Here is a 19,060-nt window from a genome sequence, read left to right as displayed (position 1 = left end):
TTTGTATGCAAAGGATGGCGTTGAACTTGATGCAGCAGTTCTGTGTTGTTTCTAGTTCCATGATGTTCTATATTTCTTTCGTTTTCAGACAACCTCGGAGATCTGCAATATCATAATTCATAAACTTGTGTGAATTATGGCATTATTGATATACAACAATCATAGAAAAAATTATAGGGTCAAAAAACGAATGTTTTTATTAATATTAATAGTACATACATGGCCATTATATCATCATGAATGGGTGTGTAAGTATCATTCCTATTGCTCTCTGATCAGGTTAAATGTTTTTATTAATGCAAATTTTGTTTGGTCATATGATGATTTCAATGCCGAAATACCAAATGCATGTTTCTTTCAATTTTCACACTATCATAGTAGAAGATTTTAAATTTTTATGTATTTAATGGTTACTCAAATTCTTTCTAAACTTAAAAAGAGAAATAGTCTTCTAGAATAATTGCACTGCCACCTACTTCTGGTGGTTCAGGCCTTATCTAAAAAGTTATAAATATCTAAACGAATGGTAGATGTTAGCATTTGTTGTTCCCTGTGAGTACGAGACAGAGACTATGATGTCCATATCGACAACCTTGAAATTGAATCTGGGTCAGCCCATGATTTTGAATCCCCATGTCACTTGTGTCATCAAATTCCCACCCTCCTCCGTTACCTTAAGTCTGACTCACCAACATGCTGCTGCTTCAACAATTCTTCTTCATACTCGAACCCACTTGCACACACTTGCTTGGTCCCATTCTCATCCATCCCCAGAATCCAATGACCAAGTTGAAGACCTTCGGGCTCCTGACCCTTGGTTAGTCCCAACCATTGCCTTGCAGGTACTCCTTTTGTTCCTTTTAAGTCTCAAATTGGTATTCTTTTTAGGCAATTTTAGAAATATAAGTGGTTGAGATGTTCCAACATGTGTTTGTTTTTTCACTAATTAGGAATCGGAGTGGCTTAGGGTTACTTTACATAAATGGTTGGACGATGAATACTGTCCAGAAGACACCAATGTGGAGATAAGCAGAGTTGCTGCCAACTCATATTACAATTCTTTGCTACAGAAGCAAACAGACTTGGGTGAGATTTTGTTGAAGATGGCACATGAACTGGAGTCAATTTCTTACAAAGAAAGTTTTCATGGGGCATTCTCATCAGCAAATGCTGCTGTTAACCTCATTGCCCAACGAATAGAACAGTTCTCCCAGTCAATTTGAATTTGATTGCTCCACATGGTTTGGTTATTTCACTGCTGCTGGGATTGAATTTTACTTCCCCTGTTGTTTAGTATAATCTTGCTTCTTTCTTAATTTTTTTAAAATCTGATCCTCATGAAATCAAGTAGCTTAGGTCTTTTGGAGTTTCTATATCCCATCTTGTGATTGAAATGTTGTGGCCTTTGAGTATTGTGGTGTTTTATCTGTTTCCATTTTTGTGCTAGCAGAAAAGTGAAATGAACCACATAAAGCAGTGTGTGAGAGTAATGCGCAACTTAAACAAACATACTCCGTATATGCATTTCACTCACTTTAGACTAGTAAATAGTTGTCAAAAAGTTTAAATTAATAATATATTTTAGATTTTGTATCAGAAGGGTTAACAAATCAAGAAGAACTCCAAGAGTTCATCTATTTTGCAGCTTACAAAATGTAGCTGACTCCAATTTGCTGATTCAGGAAAAGAAAATACATACATTTTATGTGTATGGACAAAGGGGATATTGTTTTTTCTCATTTTGCACGAGATAAATTATCTCATGCAACACAAAAAAAAAATAGTTGGAACCTCATGAACAAATTTGTCAGAATCTGTACACTATCAACGCAGGTCAACTTATACATCATTAAAATCATTACCTTGTAAAAAAAATAAAAATAAAAATCACTCCCAACTCTGTAGCTATCCTTCATCGTTTTGATTCTCTTTAAGTAGAATATGCCAAAACAAAAATAACAATAATAGTAATGCTAAGTTGCATTTGTAAGTAGCTGCACAAGTAGCACTAGAATGTCAACATCGGACACGAGTGCCCGTCGGTTTTATGAGCTCTCCCGCAGACCAGAATAATACTGTCTCAGAAATCAGGTATGGTCCAGATTAAGTCCTACGCCTTCTGTAAACCTTCCCAAACCGATTAGACGTACTTGGTTTATTCCTTGTAACTTGATTCATGAAGAGTTGATGTCTGCCAAAGTTCAAAATAATGTTAAATTTTAGAAGATGCGTTACTGATCACTTTATTGGGTAAAAAAAATGCTTTTTTCCTTTTTCCTCAGGGCTGAATAACCTCGCTACATGCAAATGTGTGCATGGGTTCCTACACTCGTGAATTTGAATGAAGTTGTCTGAAAAATACCCTCCTTGATGGCATGGCATTAGTTTAGGTTACATGTTCCTATGAATATAGCTCCTCTAAAGTGATCAAGTAAGAGTATATCTACCCTTCATTTAATTTTAAGTGCATGTGATCTTAAGTTCTTAACCTTACTAAAATTTAAAAGCAAACACAACTTATTCATTTAAGAGACAAAATCACTTTAGGATAGCCTTTTTCCCATGAATACCTAGTTTAGACGTAACTTCAAGAGGGACAGTACAGAAAACTATAGGTTCACATAACAATTTATCGGCTAAATGTGCTTTACTAAATGTTTAAGCTATCCTTAGTTTTGTTACTTCAAGACAACAAATTCACGGTAGCGGGAGACAGCCATACATGGTTGAGATCAAAGGTGGCATTTATATAGCTGGGCTAATGTATCAAACTAGGTGAAAAAACAGAAAAGAATTAAGTATCGTACCTCTCAAGTTCCAATTTCTGGATTACAATTCCATTCAGAACAAGCTCTGAACTGTAAACAGCAGTTCCTGCAAATTTAAGTAGTTCCATAAGACAAATGAATATAAGATTAATCATAACTGCATTATTTATGGGGAAGATGGAAGGGTTCAACACCTCTCTCAAGGAAATGGTGGCATATTGCATAGTCGTCTTCACAAGAAAGAATCAATAGATCATCTAAGATATTATCATTCTTGTCTGCATAGATCTGACTATCATCCACTACCTGAAGAGTAAAGACAATCTATGAACTATGAAAATGTGGGCCGAAGGTTGGGAAAGCAACATATTATATAGTCTAAAAACGCCAAATATTGCAACCACATTTCAGCTGCAGTTGTGGAGTGGTACGCTTAGGTGAATATGCATACCTGGCCATGAACAACTGTGACCAAGCTTGTGACCACTTCCTTATTAGGTTTAATGTGTGGCGTCATGTAGACTCTTTTACCCTGTAGAGGCAAGGAACCGGATTTTGAGGCAAAAATGATGAGTGCATAAGAATCTGAGCATAACTAACGGAAGCTTATACGAATACCTTCAGTAGTGGCTTCTGTCTTGCTCGAGCAAGAGAAACAGGCATGCTAAAGCCTATTCCCTTTTCCTTTTTCTCATCCCTCAGAATGTAATGTTTCTCATCAATAAAACAGTTGGCTTGTGCACAGCTCTCAAGCCATAAGGGTGTCACCACTAATTTACCAAGAGCCATTGTTTCCAACATATTCTTTGTCCGTGTAAATCTGTCTGCTACGAAATGTGAGGCCTCCATTGAGCTTGATGCAATAGATATATTGAGACGTACCATGATCTGCAAGGAGGAAATAACAAAATCACTAGTCGGTAATGGCAACATTTAACATCTGCTATCATAAACATAAAATCAACAGTTTACCTTTTTTTGCTGATTGATGACACTGTCATCCAAATGCTGGCTAAACAGAACTCGGACACATGCCATATCTCTTCGATGTCTCAGATCTTTCCATATCGTATCTGACGTGGACTCAGGAGTTCCTAATCTGATAATCTCCTTCAAAAGCGAAGACTTCGGCTGGTTTTTGTCATGGGGCTTTTTGTGACGCTTGTAGTATGTGTGGTTAGCGTTTGAAATCTTTATGCCTTCACTTGAGGCAACAGTAGCTGGGGTTTCTAAACTTGATTGTGCAACGCTCTTGTTTGATGATATTTCAACATGTGCCAGCAATAAGGGATGCTTATCATGAAGGTTTTCAAATTCCATGGCATCACCAGCTAAAGCTGGTTGAACAGGGTTCCCCTGTACGAAGCATCTGCCATTGTCAATAAATGAAGCATTACAAAGTGGACGGGAGTGAGGAAAACATGATTTATCCACATCATCTCGACCTTCTAGATTTCTAGCGGAGTAGACATTGGTTTCTTTTTCAACACACAAAACTGTAGGTGCATCAAAACTAATTCGCACATTAGCCTGCTTTCTTTTTCCTCTTGGTCTTTTCGGATAAACCAAAGAATCAATACATGAAAAACTGCTGCTTGCAGATAGCTGTGGAGTAACTTGAACCTGATGATTCAACCTGCTCTTCCTAGCCACCCCATATAAATTGGTAGGCAATTTAAGACGTTTTGTCCTAACACTCAACTTCAATGGATCAGCCACTATACCATTACCCTTCCTCTTGTATCTAATAATACCCTCCTCCTTGACATTATTGTTCTCTGTATGATGGCTTGGTTGATCTTTGATCCTTGTCCATCTGCTGTCATTATTCCAATTTTTGGGTTCTTTGGCAGCAGGTTGAAAACTTATATACTCTCGTAGTGAGCAAACAGCTTCAAGTGATACTTGTTCACTGCATATTGGCAAATTAGTATTATTTTCAGACTCTCCCACAACAGTTGACTTGCTTTTCTTCATTTTTTTCATTTTCCCTGAGACGGGATTAGGCTGACTCCCAGTGTGCTTGCAAGACAAACTAGAAGTTACTTTACTATATCTACCGGAACAGACATTTCTCTTATTTGATTTTACTGTGATAGAATGTAAACCAGGATCCTGTCTATATGAAGAATTTTTCAGATGAGCTTCATTCTCTGTCAAATTGCTTAAAGAGCCATCAAGTGCATTCTCTGGTTGGTGAGCATAATTGAAATGACAGGCAGGAGGGGGCACATAGGCTAAGGCATCCATAGCTTCAGCAGCTATTTGAGTATCTAAACCAATATCAGACATGTCTAACGTATCTGCCACACTGGAATAAACATTAACATTCTCTCTTGTAGCATTAGACTGAACATCCAACTCCTTGAGAGGGTTATTGTTTTCAGTTACCATTCCTGGTCCTTGGACTGAATTCTCATCACATCTATTACCTGTACTACAGTTTCCTTGGTTCTGAAGATGGCCACCTTTTTTCTGTCTTTTTCTCATATATGTCTGCCTGTAGCTTCCAAAATTTGAAGATGCTTCATTCTTTTTACAATAGATACCAGCTTCTTTGTCATTTTGATCACTGTCGAGCCATTTGAAAGGTTCTTTTTCTTCATTTTGAGTTCGAGCTTTGATTTTCTTAGCCAGACTTAGTGGTCCTTTTGCACTAAATACATGAGGTGAATTCTCCCTAGGAGTCTTTCTATACGGAATTTCTTGAAAGAATTCCGCATTGTTCAAGTACTGATCCACAAAGCGAAGTGCAGCTTGGGTTGAATCCCCGGGCTCTGGTGAGTGGATGTGATTTAATCTTCCAGGAAGATATAAATGGTTGTCGTCATTAAAGCTCTCAGCATCAATTGAAGTTCCTTTGTCCCCTTCAAGCATATTATATTATTGAAAAGTTAATCATTCATGAAGTGCGCTAGAAACAATCACTTATTGATATGGTAAGTCAAACAAGAATAACTTACAGAGATGCAGTACAAAAAATATGCAAGAATTATTAGAAAGGCTGAAACGAGGCACTCAATGTTAAAAACGTAGATAACAAACACATACCAGTAGCAGATTTCCCAAAAGTGGTGGCATTTGAGTTTGCTTGCTGACGAGGTAGTTTGAGCCGTCTCTTCTGTAATAGCATTGATGGACTAGTTTCATCCTCAAGAAATCCTTTGACAACAGTTACTGCATCTCTATTATTCATTTCTTCGTCCTCACTATCAAGCACTACTTCTTGTTCATACTCACATATTGGACCCGTTGTCATGTTCTCTACAGGTTCCCAATCCTCTACAAGCTCAGTGTTCGGATTGAGATTCTCCACCTCAGTTTCAGTGAAGGGACTATTGAGCACTAAAGTGTCCTCAAAGATCTCAGTTTCCCGAGACTGCTCATCTTCATTTGCATCTTTGACTTCATCTCCTAATTGTAGCCAAACAACATTCTCAACAGGCTAAGCTAGTACTACCATACATTAGAGAAATTATATATAAAACCATTAAAGTGGCATTCACCTAACAATTTAAGCTTTTTGGTGAGATGGTTGTTTATCATGGTATCAGATCCGTATCACAGGGTCACGAATTTGATCCTCACTGCCACCACATTCCAATACAATATCAACACTTTAAGCACACTTTAAGCTCAAAGAATCCTTGCGTGAGAGAGTGTATTAGAGAAATTATATATAAAACAGGTCAGGAGTACGATCCTCACCAGCCTTCACCAAATTTTATAAATACATAATATTCCAAAAGCAGAACCAGAATCAATAACTTTCGCAATTACTTCTCAGTTCTTACATACATACGTATCCCTAGAGAAACACAACTTTCAACTCAATCTGTTGCATAATCGTAGGGAGTAGAGTCTGTTGATCAAAGTACACAAAACGTTAAACTCTATTTTAGTTTTTCATTAACTTATTGAGTGGGGGTTGGCGTGCTCTATTTCCACCACAATCAGGTATAATAACTTGAAATAAAAATTCTCGACCCAAACGACAAAAAGAACAAACGAAATGCAGTTTCTGAATAACATCAAAGCGCACAGAAATTCCAATACGATTAAAGAACAAACCACTTGTGAAAGGAACGATCAAACCATCGCAGTAAAAGATAAATAAGTTAACAACAAACGAATAATTAAAAAATAATAAATAAAAAAAACGAAGCAACGAAAAATCGAAAATTACCAGCAGGTGGCGGTGAAGGTTGAGAGTGAGGCGAAGAAGAAAAGGTGTAGGCCTCAGTCATAGGAATGAAAACTCCGATACTATTTTTTTTTTTTTTTTCAATCTTAGTATTTGGTTACAGTGAAATTGAAGCAAAAACCTAATGTAATGATTCTAATGAATGATGAGATAGCTAAGAGAGAAGAGAAGAAGAAGTTCGGAAAACTCGGCAATCAATTTATGAAATTGGAGCGGAAATCAAAATCTAAGTAGAAAGAGATGAATGAAAATTTTCGGTTCAATGCTTTGGAGGGAAACAACTTCCTTTCTTAAAACTTGGGAAATAAGTTTAGACGAATCTTTCAGAGGCGGGCATTTGGTCTAGTGGTATGATTCTCGCTTAGGGTGCGAGAGGTCCCGAGTTCAATTCTCGGAATGCCCCTATATTTTTAATTTTAATCGATTTATTTGAATAACAATTGATTATGAAAATTAAATTTGTAAATTGAACTATAACCGCAATTAAGAGTGTGTGGATGGAGACATCTGCAAGTTGACGTGCGGTGGCAATATGGGTTGAGCCCGGCGGGTCAACCTGCCAAAACGGGGTGGGTTGGGTTGAGATTTTCAACCCACCTCAACCCGTTCCGCCTAGAAGCGGGTCAAAACGGGTTCAACCCGCTGCGGGGCGGGTTGACCCGCCGGGTTTTAAATTTTTTTTTTATTTTTTTACAATTTAGTAGTATTTCATTAGTACTTAAATTTTTGTGATATTCAATTTTTTTTTATCTTAGTATTTTCTAGAAAAAATAAAGAATAACAATTTTATTTATGACAAATGTTATCTATTTATAAATTCCTAAAGAATGTTTGACAAATATTAGTATACATTTAAGATTGAGACTAAAAAAAATATAGAGAAGTGTGAAATAAAATAAAATAATATTAAAAAATTCATAAAATATAATTTATTTTTAAATTTTAATTAATTGGCGGGTTGGTGGGTTGACCCGCCAACCCACCATAATACGGGGTGGGTTCATTTTTACAACTCATATTTTTTGGCTGGTCAATCCGCCCAGCCCCGTTTTTGGCGGGTTGGTGGCGGGGCGGGGCGGGTCGGGTCAACCGAAATTGCCACCCCTAAGTTGACGTGGCTTAAATTACTTAACACATGGTATTTTCTTAAGTATATTTTGAAATGGCGCAGGATATACTTACTACCAAAAAAGTTTACCACATTTACAATCAACTTAATTATCATTAATTTCAGTCAATCTAACGGTTATAATTTCTTAAGCATATTTCGAAACGGGACATGATATACTTTCCCTTTCGAAATTACTTTTTTTTATTATGATTCATAAGCAAACTTCAAAAATAAAGAATAAAGTTCAGTGGTTAATTTTGTCTTCTTCGGGGCTTGAGGTTGAGTGTAGGTCAAACCAAATCAGCTAGAAGTAAATCCCGTTAAGATATTCTAGGTTTGATTTTATTGATCAAACCCACACATTTTTGCTAGTAATTTGAGCTTGTTTGTCGAGCTGAACCCACTTTGATAGTGCAGTCCATTTTGACTCCTCTTCATGAGAGTCATCAGTCATGTTCATGTATGACTTCTCCTAATCCTATGCCCCGATACACTTCAAATAGCTTAATTGACTTGTTAAGATTTACTTTTGTAGGTGAAAAGTACGTTTAAGATTTGTTACGTTATATTTTAGTTGATTTGGGAATTGTGTTAATTTCATCCATGTTTTATTTTGACAAGTGTTTTATTTACTGGGAAACGTATTTATTATTTTAAAGGATCGTTATTTTAGTTAAAATTATTATTTTTTATTTAATATTTAAATTAACATTTTTTTCATTTTTTTCCACCATGGTTTTTGTTTTCCTCGCTATAAAACACAATAGTTTTGACTAAAATATCACAATTGTATGTCCTTTAAAATAATAAACACTAATTCATTTATTTATTGATTTTTAGTATCTAGATAACCACCATAAAGAGAATGTCATAGCTCAATGATATAACTTTTAAAGAAATTTTACCAAATAGCACAATGGCAGAACAATTTTAAACACAAACACATCATACTTTGTTGGGGTTTTATTGTTTGATCTTTGATGATCTCTTCCCTCTCAAAACAATGGCTTTACCAGTTAAAACATGTTTGGAAAATAACTATCCCTTGAAGTATACAAAATAATGGCTTTTTTTTTTTAGTAAGAATATACCCCCTCTTTTTGTATATGTTAATGTATAGTGTCTTGTGTTTATATCAGTGCATGTGCTTAGGTCATAACAGTATTAATAAGATGTTTTGATTCAAAGATCAGTCTAGGGAACTGATTCCTTTATCCATTGTTAAATTCTCACAATGTCGAATGCAATGCATTTTGACTGATGAGGTTCAAAAACAAAATTATTCTATGAACGTCAATCATGGGGCATGCATATTATTACATATATATTCTTTAGCCACATTGACCAAATTACCCAACAGCATATTATATAGTACTTGTACTTACTACCCTAAGCTCCACAAATTACATTATCTCTCTACCTCTTGTTTAGTCTAACAAGGAAGCAAAGCTAAAGCTCGGACTACAACACCATCCTCTGTGTGTGTCTTCATCTGAGCCATATTTTTGGCAGAAAATCATGTTTAGAATTGGTTTGAGGTTGGTTTCACACTTCATTTCATCTTTTTATCTATCTTTTCTGTTTGATGATTAAAAAAACTTATAGGATGTTCTGCTTTATATTTTCAACTTAATCTGCTATTCTATCTCTTGAATCAGCTTTCTGTTTATTGAAATATTTTGGATTAAGGAAATGGCTATAGATTTTCTTTACTTGTTCACTTTTGTTGGGTGGAACTGTGGAATGATTGTGCAAAGTGTTAACAACTAGGTCAATGAAATGAGTCAATTGACTGATTCTTTTCCTTTTGATCCTGCATGTGGATTTTCTTTTCGGTTCTTTGATTATTTCCGAGTTATGAATAGTAATACAGCTTACTATGTTGCTGTTGATTGTGAAAAGCAGTGAAAACGTTTTCTATTCAAGGGCTTTGTTTGCTGAGAGCTTCCACAGGTTGTTATCTACTCAGACTGGAAGGTTTGGCAAAGTTGTTCTTCAGTTTCTGTTGTCTTTGGTTTATATTTCCTTTTTCTATTTATCCATAGCATGGCAAACCGTTATTTATTCTGGTCAGACAAATAAGAACAATTATGGTTGGTAACGGGAAAATTTTGCAAAAGAAGCAAGGGGGTGGGGGGGAGGGGAATGAATGAATATTCATGATGCAACTAGGCATGAATCCACTATGAATGCTTAAAAAGTTTCTGATTTATAGTCCCTGCAGTCCTTCCATTTACACTGTTACTAATCACATACTTGTAAATTTTAGTTTAAACATCTCTTGTGTAGTAAGTAGGAATTTCAATTTGAAGGTTTTTGACCGATACAAAATGGATTAATTTGATAAATGCATAGTAGTCTTAATACTCAATTTAATTGCACAAAGTCAAGCTAGCCGCTTTGACTACTAATTGAGCTCTTTTCTCTTGCATTTTAGTTTGTATACTTCCTTTGATAATATGGAGCGGATTAGCTGCTTTACTATTTCTTCAGGTCTTTTTCCCTGCATTTGATATACTACCTTAGATGCAGTACATTGTTGTTTATCTGCAAGGAGAGGACTATAGAGATGAACAAATGATTAGTCACATACTGACATACAAGACTTTAATGGCACATTGAAGACTACATAACCCTTTTAGTTCTGAATTTCTATTTCCACCAATTATTAGATACATCATCAAATGATGCTCAGCATATTGGAAATGTTATCAAAAGAATCTAGTTTATGCCTTTAATTAACATCTGATGGGATGGTCCAGGAAGATACAAGAAAAGGTAGCTCTGATCACTGGAGCAGCTAGTGGAATAGGAAAGGCTGCAGCAACAAAATTCATCAATAATGGGGCCAAGGTTATTATTGCTGATATCCAACAACAACTTGGCCAAGAGACTGCAAAAGAACTAGGACCTAATGCTACTTTTATAAAGTGTGATGTCACCAAAGAATCAGACATATCTAGTGCTGTTGATTTTGCCATCTCTGAATTCAAACAACTTGATATCATGTACAATAATGCAGGGATAGCCTGCAAAACTCCTCCAAGCATTGTTGACCTGGATTTGGCATTGTTTGACAAAGTCATGGAGATAAATGTTCGTGGGGTTGTGGCAGGCATCAAGCATGCATCACGTGTAATGATGCCACGTGGAGCTGGATCCATTATCTGCACAGCCAGTGTCACTGGAGTGATGGGAGGAATGGCCCAACACACTTACTCAATATCCAAGTGTGCTGTTATAGGCATTGTTAAATCTTTAGCTTCAGAGCTGTGCAGGTATGGAATCCGAGTCAATTGCATATCACCTTTTGCCATTCCCACTACTTTTGTCATGAGTGAAATGAGTCAGATATATCCACATCTTGATGCTCAGCGACTTGTAGACATAGTTCATAATGTTGGTGTTCTGAAGGGAGCAAATTGTGAACCCAATGATATTGCTAATGCTGCACTTTATCTTGCATCTGATGATGCCAAGTATGTTAGTGGACATAATTTGGTTGTGGATGGAGGTTTCACATCTTTTAAGAATTTGGAGTTTCCTGCACCAGATCAAGGACAGTAGAAGTTTGTCCAATATATTTTAGAAAAAAGTAACAATGATGAAAAACACCTTCCAATTTAAAAATTTAAGTACTTGTTTAGTAAGAGTGAGTTATTTCACTTTTATCCGTACTCTTCTAAATATATTCAAGCATGGAATTTAAGGGCAACCCCAAATAGGATTAGTTTCACACCCAAAAGGTTGGGATACCCACGCAATGATTAAGAAAAAGGCATGGCATTTAAGTTCATTCTGTAGGCAAAACAAGAAAGTCTCAAGCTCTCAGCAAAGAATTCTTCAGTCTGATTTTAGATAAAATAACTTCTTAAAAGTAAATATATGAAAGAGTTGTGTAATGAAACTATGATATATTTTCATTACAGAACAAGAACAAAGATCATTCTTGTCATAATTGGAGAATTGTGAAAGTTACTGACAGTGATCAAATCCTGTGCAATGTTCTTCAAAAAGAGGAACATCAAGAATGCCAACTGCCAAGGCCGAAGTAAGCTAGCTGCTTATTTATTAACTGATTTTCATTTCTGTCAACATTAAATGCGCCACATATTTATTAACAATATAACGACCTAGAAAACCTGCACATGTCACTCTGCTGGATTGTTATTCTAGTGACATAAGTGGCCATGTTTCTAGGTTTATTGTTTCGGTAACTCAGAATGTTAGAAAAACATATGGTAACATATCATCTTGTAAACTGAAAATGGGGTCTGAAAAAAACCAAAACTGTTACAGAACAATCTGGCACTTGAAATCTTCTGAAACAAAAAGAATATATTCATTGTTATGAAAATTAATGAGAATTAAATTGATGATAAAATTTGGAAGCAATAGATGATTAGTAATACTCAGTAAAAAGATAGAATTGAACATATGCCTGTCTGATAAACAAACATTTCAACTCACTCACCACTATAGATCCAGCTGAGGAAACCTCCTGCAAGAGCCTTCTATTTCTAGGTGTGTAAATAGCATCGAAAGCCATCTCATATGCTCTGAAGGCACCCTAAATAAGCATGATAGCATAAGGAATATGTATTTTATTGTTCTATACTTTTCTTGAAGGTAAGAGAGAGAGAGAGAGAACCATTGTAATGAGACTTTCATTATAAGGTTCCATTCCTATTTGCAAGGATCATCCTGCTTTTTGGAGAGAATCTTTCCAGGCATTCATATGGTAGATTTTCCCCTGAGATCGCATGAGCAAGACCCTTTCCTCTTTCTATTGAAACGTAAAGAAAATAAGATAAAAGCCTTTTTGGCTTCTGAATATTATATATTATATATCATGCTTTTTGCATCAAAGGCTACAACACAAAAACTTTCCTTGCAATTGGAGAAGTCTTGTGATGCTTTTCCGTTTGCAACTTGTCTCCCTGTTCAATCCAAACAATTGTCAATAAGCTACTTTCTTCTGTTATCGTTTCCTGTGGCTCTGGTTTGAACAATTTCATCGAACTAGTGGTCATGAACCACATCCACGTGTAAATTGGATTGAACCAAAAAAGATTCTCCACTAACAGGATGAACAAATGACAATCTGTCCTAGACCGCAGTCATTTCAGGTCCTTCATTTTCTTCTCAATGATACAAGAATAAGATTCTCCAGGTTTGCCTTTGGACTCTAGTAAACTCTAGTAAAAGATGGCAACTTTGAAAAGATCCTCCATGTTTACCTTTAGACTCTAGTAAAAGATGACAGAAGCATTGATGCTCAAAGTAGATCTTATTGCATCTTCAGTTCATGTGATAAAAGCCTCACAATCGGTATCGTAACCAATTAATTTTCCATGAGTAGACCTCTTCATGATAGGATTTGCAGCACCAATGGAGTATGGACTACTTGACAAAGGAAAGCACACTTTAGAAGATGCTTACACAAAGATAACTTAAAATCAACCTGGAATCTCTCTAAGGATTGAAAGTAAAGAACAAGCATTGTACAACTTCAGGTCATTATGATTATTGCCACATGAAAACCTATGCAAAAACTTCGGTTCCTGTTGCTTAAAACACTTTTTGGTTCCCATGTTTTAAGAAGGTTTATCATTGAAGGAATAATCGGATCGGCTGAAACATGTAGGATGATTGTGGTTTGGGATGTTAAAGAATCAATATAGTTCATCAACACAAAAGGTATACCTCTTGTAGCATAAGTGCATGGAATACCCTTATTTGGTGTTGAATCTCCTCGCACTCTAAACAACTATGAATGAATCTTCTTGTAGGCAGCGATTATGGGATAGTCAGATGATCTTCCAATCTATGACTCGGGGGTATATCTTCTAACCCCAATTTGTTGGTAAAAGAGCTCCACAAGGGCCTTCTGCATGTGGATCTGTTTGTACAATTCAACCCCCACCTTCTTCTTTGGGACTAACCTAGCTTGGTAGAATATGCTGAAAAAAAAAAATTCATTTCATAATTAAATGTCTTATTGAGTTACCACTCGTAAACATTGTTTTCACTGATTTGTTTAGCAGACTGCATTCATTGGTAAGAAAGTACCATTCAAGGTGTGAATTTCTTGCCTTTTTCCTTCAAAATTCAGTGTTATAGAACATTTTGGTTCATTTGTTGAGTGCAAGTTATTGAATAGATTAACAGAATTGAAGGTTGAGCATTAGTGACCCGATAATGTCTTTATGGATTTCATGATCTTCTTGAAAAGGAGCCATGTCTCGATGACAACTTCAAGCAAAAAGGTTTATCAGAGCCCATTTTTCACATACCTACTTAATTAAATTTAGTGTATAATATCCATACGTGACTTGTGCAAAAGCCAAAATGTGTTTGCCACATGTAGTGCATGTGACTTAATTGTATATTGTAAGGATGTGCCTCTTGCATTGCACTGATTTTTGCACGTAGAAATGATTCACGACTTAAACACATATTCTTCATACGTGTTTTATTCGTATTAGATTAATAAATAATTTGTTAAAAGAATTAAACTAGTAATATAAAAGCTAGTTCATTCCAATTAGATTAATAAATAATGAAAAAAATATTTATCTTTTTAAATGACACAACTTATATTCTTTTACTCTCACAAGGAACCCACACTTTTTATTTTTTTTGTCAACTCTCTCTCCTCCTTTATCTATCTCTTTCTCTCTCTCTCTTAAAATGACACAACTTTATATCCTTTAAAATGATACACACTTTCCCATAAATAATTTGTTAAAAGAATTAAACTGATGATACAAAAACTAGTTCTTTTTGATTCGTTTCCAACGTACCCCGTGACCATAGATTGTCAGGTTGCCAGATTCTCTCACTTGGCCAACCAGCTACAAACCACGCTATTTGTTAAAAAAACAAGGGCTCGCTTATAAAGTAGTCTTCTTTCTATAATGCATATAAGGGCTTCTTATATTTTAGTAGGTTAAAATTATGATGTTTTTTCAATTAAAATAATAGTAAATATATTTATCAAATAATCTTCCCATATGAAACATTAAACCCATTTATGAATTTTCGAGTTTGGAATACTAATATCAAAATTTAAATTGAAGTATTTTGATTTTTTTATTTTATTTCATTTTATTTTACTCTTCAGTTCAGGTCTCCCATGTATTTTCCAAATTGAAGCACTTTACTTAATCACATCATGTAGAACTAAAACATATTACAAAGAATTAGGAACCCCTTTTACTTAGCTCACCATAAAGTTTCAAAACCGAATATGCACATTACAACTAAATTATAAAAAAATGCCAGATCAGAGGTTGGAAAGGCTAAAACTGAAACTGGGAAAAGATAGGTAAAAGAACAAACAGCCTGTGGAGAAGCTGATTTTCTAATAATAACAATACCAGGAATTAAAAGAATGCTGACAAACTGATAATGAAAATGCATTATTCGAAATTGTATAATACAATACTAATTTTTAAAATATCAATTTTTTCAATACCAAAAAGAAAATTATAGAGAGGAAATATATCACCTTCAAACATCATGGCATACTACAAGCCTTGGGCATACAATGGTAGTTATAATTCTCCACCAAAGAGAATTGCAGGCAGCAGAACCCTTGCCAACAATATTTTAAACTTATTTTGTTAAAAAAGGAATTTGTGAAGGAACAAAAGCACAATAACATCCAATAAACTTTGGGAAAACAAATCTAAGTAATTCTAGGTAGCAATTTTTAACAAAGTTATTATATCACATATTCAGAGTCAATGACTCTTGATATAACCTCTAACCCAAACTTGCAGTGGCAACTAGAAGTTTATCAATATGATAAAAGCTTAGATATACATAATTGCACAACAAAGCTATGTCGAAAAATTCTAAGCAACTAGCAACTCAATATGAATTCTTTCATCGAGAATAGTAACTCATACAGTTTTTCCCAAAATTCATGTTGCTTGACACCCTACATACTAAAAATATCAAAATATGATGGGTCGAAATATAAGATGGTAGGTGAGAGTCCTCATTTGATCGTCAACTGCCATGAATAGTTCTAGTCAAATGACAACCATGACAGATAGAAATAGAAATATTCAGAGAGTATATGGAATCAAACTAATGTTAGAATCCCTGCAAATACTATATTTTCTCTCAGTTGCCAATATAAAATAGCAAAGAATAATGCGATGAAACTTTTTGTAAGCAAGTATTGCATTAGATAATTCCATACAACAGAGCATACTAGGTTGACCAGGTCAGTGATTGCCCTCAGGTGCTTGAGTGTTGGCATTGTAACTATCATAACCTCCAGTTAATGATGCTGATGGATTGGCTTGATACACTGCTGATGAAACCATGGAAGGAGTACCATTGGAAACTGGTGTTGCAGTGCTTCCAGGAACCATTGATGGGGGGGCTAATGTAGGGGGTCTGGGTAAGGTATTTGCTTGACCAGGAAACGAGGGAGCACCAGGTGGAGGTACCATTTGTGGCATTGGTGGTCCAGAAAGATATCCTGCGAACTCCAATTGAAAACTAGTTACACTACATATGGCTACAATAAAGCAGCTATTGATAATACTTGCCCACGGTCACCCAGTTTTCCAGAGCTTTGGGCACAAGAATAGAAGGTTGCCACTTCCACAAAAATTTTTAACAAAGTAAACAGATAAAAGCAGGCATGAATTTTCTTACATCTTTTTATTTAAGAAAATAATAGAATTTTTTAAGTGAGAAAAGCCAGACAATCAACTATCAAGTAGAAGTGTAGAACAGTTAAAAAATGAAATGCACAAGATAGGGATTACAGTTATGAAAGCCAAAGAAATAATTTGTAGGGAGACATCAGCAGGTGCATGATCATAGTCAACGTAAGCAGAATAAAAGAGCCACGGATGTCTGCATGTAAAATGCAGCAGACAAATGCTTAAATAAAGAAATTCAAGGGTGCAACAGAACCTGGTCTAGGCAAAAGAGGTCGGAACCCCGGGATTAGTTGTTGATTTCCAAGAACTTGTGCATTTCCAGGAATAGGCAATCTTGGCGGTGGCAAGACAGGAAAGGAAGGCCTCTGACCCACCATGTGATTGTAAGCCACACCAACCTGCTGAAACACTGCAGTTTGCCCAAGATGTTCTTTAATCCTTTGATCAATTAAACTTTGGGTTTGTTGTTCTTCAAATTGCTGGTAGTAGGACCTCACATTTCCCTTAAGTAAGAAACAGCGATATAAACATCATGAATATGATATGTAGCACTTATTTTAAGAAGCAAGACAATTTCACAGTACCTTGTGTTTGTAACCTGCATTATGCTGCTTTCTTACAGATGGCTGCAACATACAAACAAAACAATTAGTGTTATCAACATAAAGATGTGCAGTTGTAACCTTTCATGGAAATAAAACTTAAACTTAACCCAGATTTTTGTTCCACCGATTTTCATTTATTTATTTTTGCTAATCCTATGTATCACATTTTTAAAATAAACTTTAACCCTAAACACATCAAACAGCAGCATTGGAAAGTTAAGCTAAAAAGTAAAAACCATACCAACAAAAATATTAGCTAATAATAATAATATCGCAATTACAAGCAGCAAAAATCAGATGCTATTGCCATGATAGATGAAATGAGAAGTGAAGTGAGGAAGTTACAGAATCGTGGGTCAAATAGGTGTCGCAGTAGTCACAATAGTACCTGCAAATTAGAGCAAGGGATTAACGAGTCACATGGATTCGATTAAACAGAAATTCCGAAAACTAAAAACCGAGCGTACCTCGGCATCGCTGTTTGAATTTGAATGGCTCCTTTTCGTTCGAGCGATCTCAACAAAGTGAAAAACCCTAGCGATTCATCATAGAGAATAATATCAGAACTTGGTACGGCCTCGTGCTTGCAAGTAGAAAGTAAAAACCCTAAATCTATAAAGTGAAATTAAATAAAACCTTAATGTTCTGCTGTCGTAAAATTGAATTTCTACGATCATAAACAAAAGTTCCAATTGAAGAACTCACACTTGACTCTCTAGTGCCTTAGCCAAGCTGCTGAACCTTCTTTGTATTTTGGGGTGCAGTGAATTAAGATTTTAAAATATTTTTTGAGATAAATTTTTTTATAAATTTTAAAAAATTATTTAAAATTGGAGGGACTTTAAAAACAAAAAATTAAAAATTTTACAATCAAGATTTTATAAAATTGAATTTTAAAAATTTTTAATAAAATTTATAAAATTTGAAAAGATAATATTAATTTATAAAATTTTAAAAAACCATATGAATCTTTACAAATATTCAAAATTATAAGAGTCAATAAAAAAATAAAACCTAATATAGTTTTCTTAATTAGTAAAATTCATGACAAAATTTCGTTTCGAATTTTTTGCAATTGATCTTGTAAATTTTTGGGGTTTTATTCTATGTGATGAGAGTTTTCTAACCATATATCATATGCATGTTTTCATTGAATATTCCAAGAAAATTTTGAATTCGAATTTCTGGGTTTTATTATATAAAAATTTAGAAAATTTCTCAAATTATTTTCAAACAATACACAAAAGCCTTAAATTGCTTTGGGACTTTTGAAAAATAAGTTTTTAGTAATCTATTGACACAAAAATTGTTTAAAATCGTTTCTTATAGCGAAAAACTTCCGTTCATGAATGTATTGTTATGAAGCATAAGGTTCATATTATAAAAATTTTAACCTTTCTTTAAATTGATCTTGTTTCATTGTTGTAAAACGAAAATTGATTTGTGAATTTTTGTTCTAATTGTAGTTTTTTCAATGTTTTATGTTATTTTTAATACAAAAAACACACATTTTTGTGAAACGAAAAATTGCAACCAATAGTTTGAAAATCATTTTTTAAACTTTCAAAAACTATAAAAAAAATATATTGTTTTTGAGATGAATTAGATTAAAATATTGTCGGGTTGTTGTTTCTGGGTTGTTTTGTGAAAAAAATCTCAAAATATCTGCTGTTTTTGAGCTT

At 34.8% G+C, this 19,060-nt stretch overlaps 5 protein-coding genes and 1 non-coding gene across 10 annotated transcripts; 3 read left to right on the top strand and 3 right to left on the bottom strand.

Annotated features, from left to right (window-relative positions):
* The first annotated feature begins 532 nt into the window (after window positions 1–532).
* On the top strand, window positions 533–1,436 carry LOC133309834 (uncharacterized). The gene is made up of 2 exons (XM_061510681.1): window positions 533–842; window positions 951–1,436. The coding sequence occupies exons 1-2, from the start codon at window positions 573–575 to the stop codon at window positions 1,221–1,223; spliced, it is 543 nt and encodes a 180-aa protein (XP_061366665.1). The 5' UTR covers window positions 533–572; the 3' UTR covers window positions 1,224–1,436.
* Window positions 1,437–2,794: 1,358 nt separating this feature from the next.
* LOC133309725 (uncharacterized) lies at window positions 2,795–4,876 on the bottom strand. The gene is made up of 5 exons (XM_061510523.1): window positions 4,175–4,876; window positions 3,741–4,099; window positions 3,387–3,656; window positions 2,963–3,074; window positions 2,795–2,874 (listed from the first exon to the last, which is right to left on the bottom strand). The coding sequence occupies exons 1-5, from the start codon at window positions 4,752–4,754 to the stop codon at window positions 2,795–2,797; spliced, it is 1,401 nt and encodes a 466-aa protein (XP_061366507.1). The 5' UTR covers window positions 4,755–4,876.
* Window positions 4,877–4,903: 27 nt separating this feature from the next.
* LOC133309719 (uncharacterized) lies at window positions 4,904–7,015 on the bottom strand. Its single transcript, XM_061510519.1, has 4 exons — window positions 6,955–7,015; window positions 5,820–6,182; window positions 5,001–5,635; window positions 4,904–4,921 (listed from the first exon to the last, which is right to left on the bottom strand). The coding sequence occupies exons 1-4, from the start codon at window positions 7,013–7,015 to the stop codon at window positions 4,904–4,906; spliced, it is 1,077 nt and encodes a 358-aa protein (XP_061366503.1).
* A 288-nt stretch (window positions 7,016–7,303) lies between these two features.
* TRNAP-AGG (transfer RNA proline (anticodon AGG)) lies at window positions 7,304–7,375 on the top strand. Its single transcript has one exon. It is a non-coding gene; the product is annotated as a tRNA-Pro (tRNA).
* A 2,114-nt stretch (window positions 7,376–9,489) lies between these two features.
* Window positions 9,490–11,998, top strand: LOC133309766 (zerumbone synthase). Of its 4 annotated transcripts, none has more exons than XM_061510590.1 (3): window positions 9,490–9,621; window positions 9,986–10,036; window positions 10,846–11,998. In XM_061510590.1, exons 1-3 carry the CDS (start codon window positions 9,602–9,604, stop codon window positions 11,648–11,650), a joined length of 876 nt encoding a protein of 291 aa, XP_061366574.1. In that variant the 5' UTR covers window positions 9,490–9,601; the 3' UTR covers window positions 11,651–11,998. The 4 variants fall into 4 exon arrangements, with proteins under 4 accessions (XP_061366574.1, XP_061366560.1, XP_061366584.1 ...); XM_061510576.1 differs by having other exon boundaries at window positions 9,986–10,060; XM_061510600.1 differs by having other exon boundaries at window positions 9,496–9,621; window positions 9,989–10,036.
* A 3,909-nt stretch (window positions 11,999–15,907) lies between these two features.
* Window positions 15,908–18,115, bottom strand: LOC133309805 (U1 small nuclear ribonucleoprotein C-like). 2 transcript variants are annotated; one of them, XM_061510643.1, is made up of 6 exons: window positions 18,084–18,099; window positions 17,846–17,912; window positions 17,724–17,766; window positions 17,358–17,399; window positions 17,027–17,276; window positions 15,908–16,583 (listed from the first exon to the last, which is right to left on the bottom strand). In XM_061510643.1, exons 2-6 carry the CDS (start codon window positions 17,851–17,853, stop codon window positions 16,324–16,326), a joined length of 603 nt encoding a protein of 200 aa, XP_061366627.1. In that variant the 5' UTR covers window positions 17,854–17,912; window positions 18,084–18,099; the 3' UTR covers window positions 15,908–16,323. The 2 variants fall into 2 exon arrangements, with proteins under 2 accessions (XP_061366627.1, XP_061366621.1); XM_061510637.1 differs by having other exon boundaries at window positions 15,909–16,583; window positions 18,015–18,115.
* Window positions 18,116–19,060: the final 945 nt, after the last annotated feature.

Source organism: Gastrolobium bilobum, unplaced genomic scaffold, assembly GCF_033153095.1.
Source record: "Gastrolobium bilobum isolate Gb01-03AN ecotype WA unplaced genomic scaffold, APGP_CSIRO_Gbil_v1 utg69057, whole genome shotgun sequence".
Taxonomy (NCBI): Eukaryota; Viridiplantae; Streptophyta; class Magnoliopsida; order Fabales; family Fabaceae; genus Gastrolobium; species Gastrolobium bilobum.
Note: the sequence above shows the minus strand (reverse complement) of the source record. Positions and strands in the feature narration are given on the sequence as shown.

What these genes read in the sequence shown, in the direction of transcription:
- LOC133309834 (XM_061510681.1), top strand. Translation starts at nt 573, where the DNA reads ATGATGTCCATATCGACAACCTTGAAATTGAATCTGGGTCAGCCCATG. An exon ending in TCCCAACCATTGCCTTGCAG is followed by an intron (nt 843 to 950) that starts GTACTCCTTTTG and finishes TTCACTAATTAG; the next exon opens with GAATCGGAGTGGCTTAGGGT.
- LOC133309725 (XM_061510523.1), bottom strand. Translation starts at nt 4,754, where the DNA reads ATGAAAAAAATGAAGAAAAGCAAGTCAACTGTTGTGGGAGAGTCTGAA. An exon ending in TCATCAATCAGCAAAAAAAG is followed by an intron (nt 3,657 to 3,740) that starts GTAAACTGTTGA and finishes TCCTCCTTGCAG; the next exon opens with ATCATGGTACGTCTCAATAT. An exon ending in GACAGAAGCCACTACTGAAG is followed by an intron (nt 3,075 to 3,386) that starts GTATTCGTATAA and finishes TTTACTCTTCAG; the next exon opens with GTAGTGGATGATAGTCAGAT.
- LOC133309766 (XM_061510576.1), top strand. Translation starts at nt 9,602, where the DNA reads ATGTTTAGAATTGGTTTGAG. An exon ending in ATGTTTAGAATTGGTTTGAG is followed by an intron (nt 9,622 to 9,985) that starts GTTGGTTTCACA and finishes GATTGTGAAAAG; the next exon opens with CAGTGAAAACGTTTTCTATT. An exon ending in TTATCTACTCAGACTGGAAG is followed by an intron (nt 10,061 to 10,845) that starts GTTTGGCAAAGT and finishes GGGATGGTCCAG; the next exon opens with GAAGATACAAGAAAAGGTAG.
- LOC133309805 (XM_061510637.1), bottom strand. An exon ending in ATGCAGGTTACAAACACAAG is followed by an intron (nt 17,277 to 17,357) that starts GTACTGTGAAAT and finishes TTCTTACTTAAG; the next exon opens with GGAAATGTGAGGTCCTACTA. An exon ending in ACCTCTTTTGCCTAGACCAG is followed by an intron (nt 16,584 to 17,026) that starts GTTCTGTTGCAC and finishes TGGAGTTCGCAG; the next exon opens with GATATCTTTCTGGACCACCA.
- LOC133309719 (XM_061510519.1), bottom strand. Translation starts at nt 7,015, where the DNA reads ATGACTGAGGCCTACACCTTTTCTTCTTCGCCTCACTCTCAACCTTCA. An exon ending in ACCTTCACCGCCACCTGCTG is followed by an intron (nt 6,183 to 6,954) that starts GTAATTTTCGAT and finishes GGCTACAATTAG; the next exon opens with GAGATGAAGTCAAAGATGCA. An exon ending in TTTTGGGAAATCTGCTACTG is followed by an intron (nt 5,636 to 5,819) that starts GTATGTGTTTGT and finishes ATATGCTTGAAG; the next exon opens with GGGACAAAGGAACTTCAATT.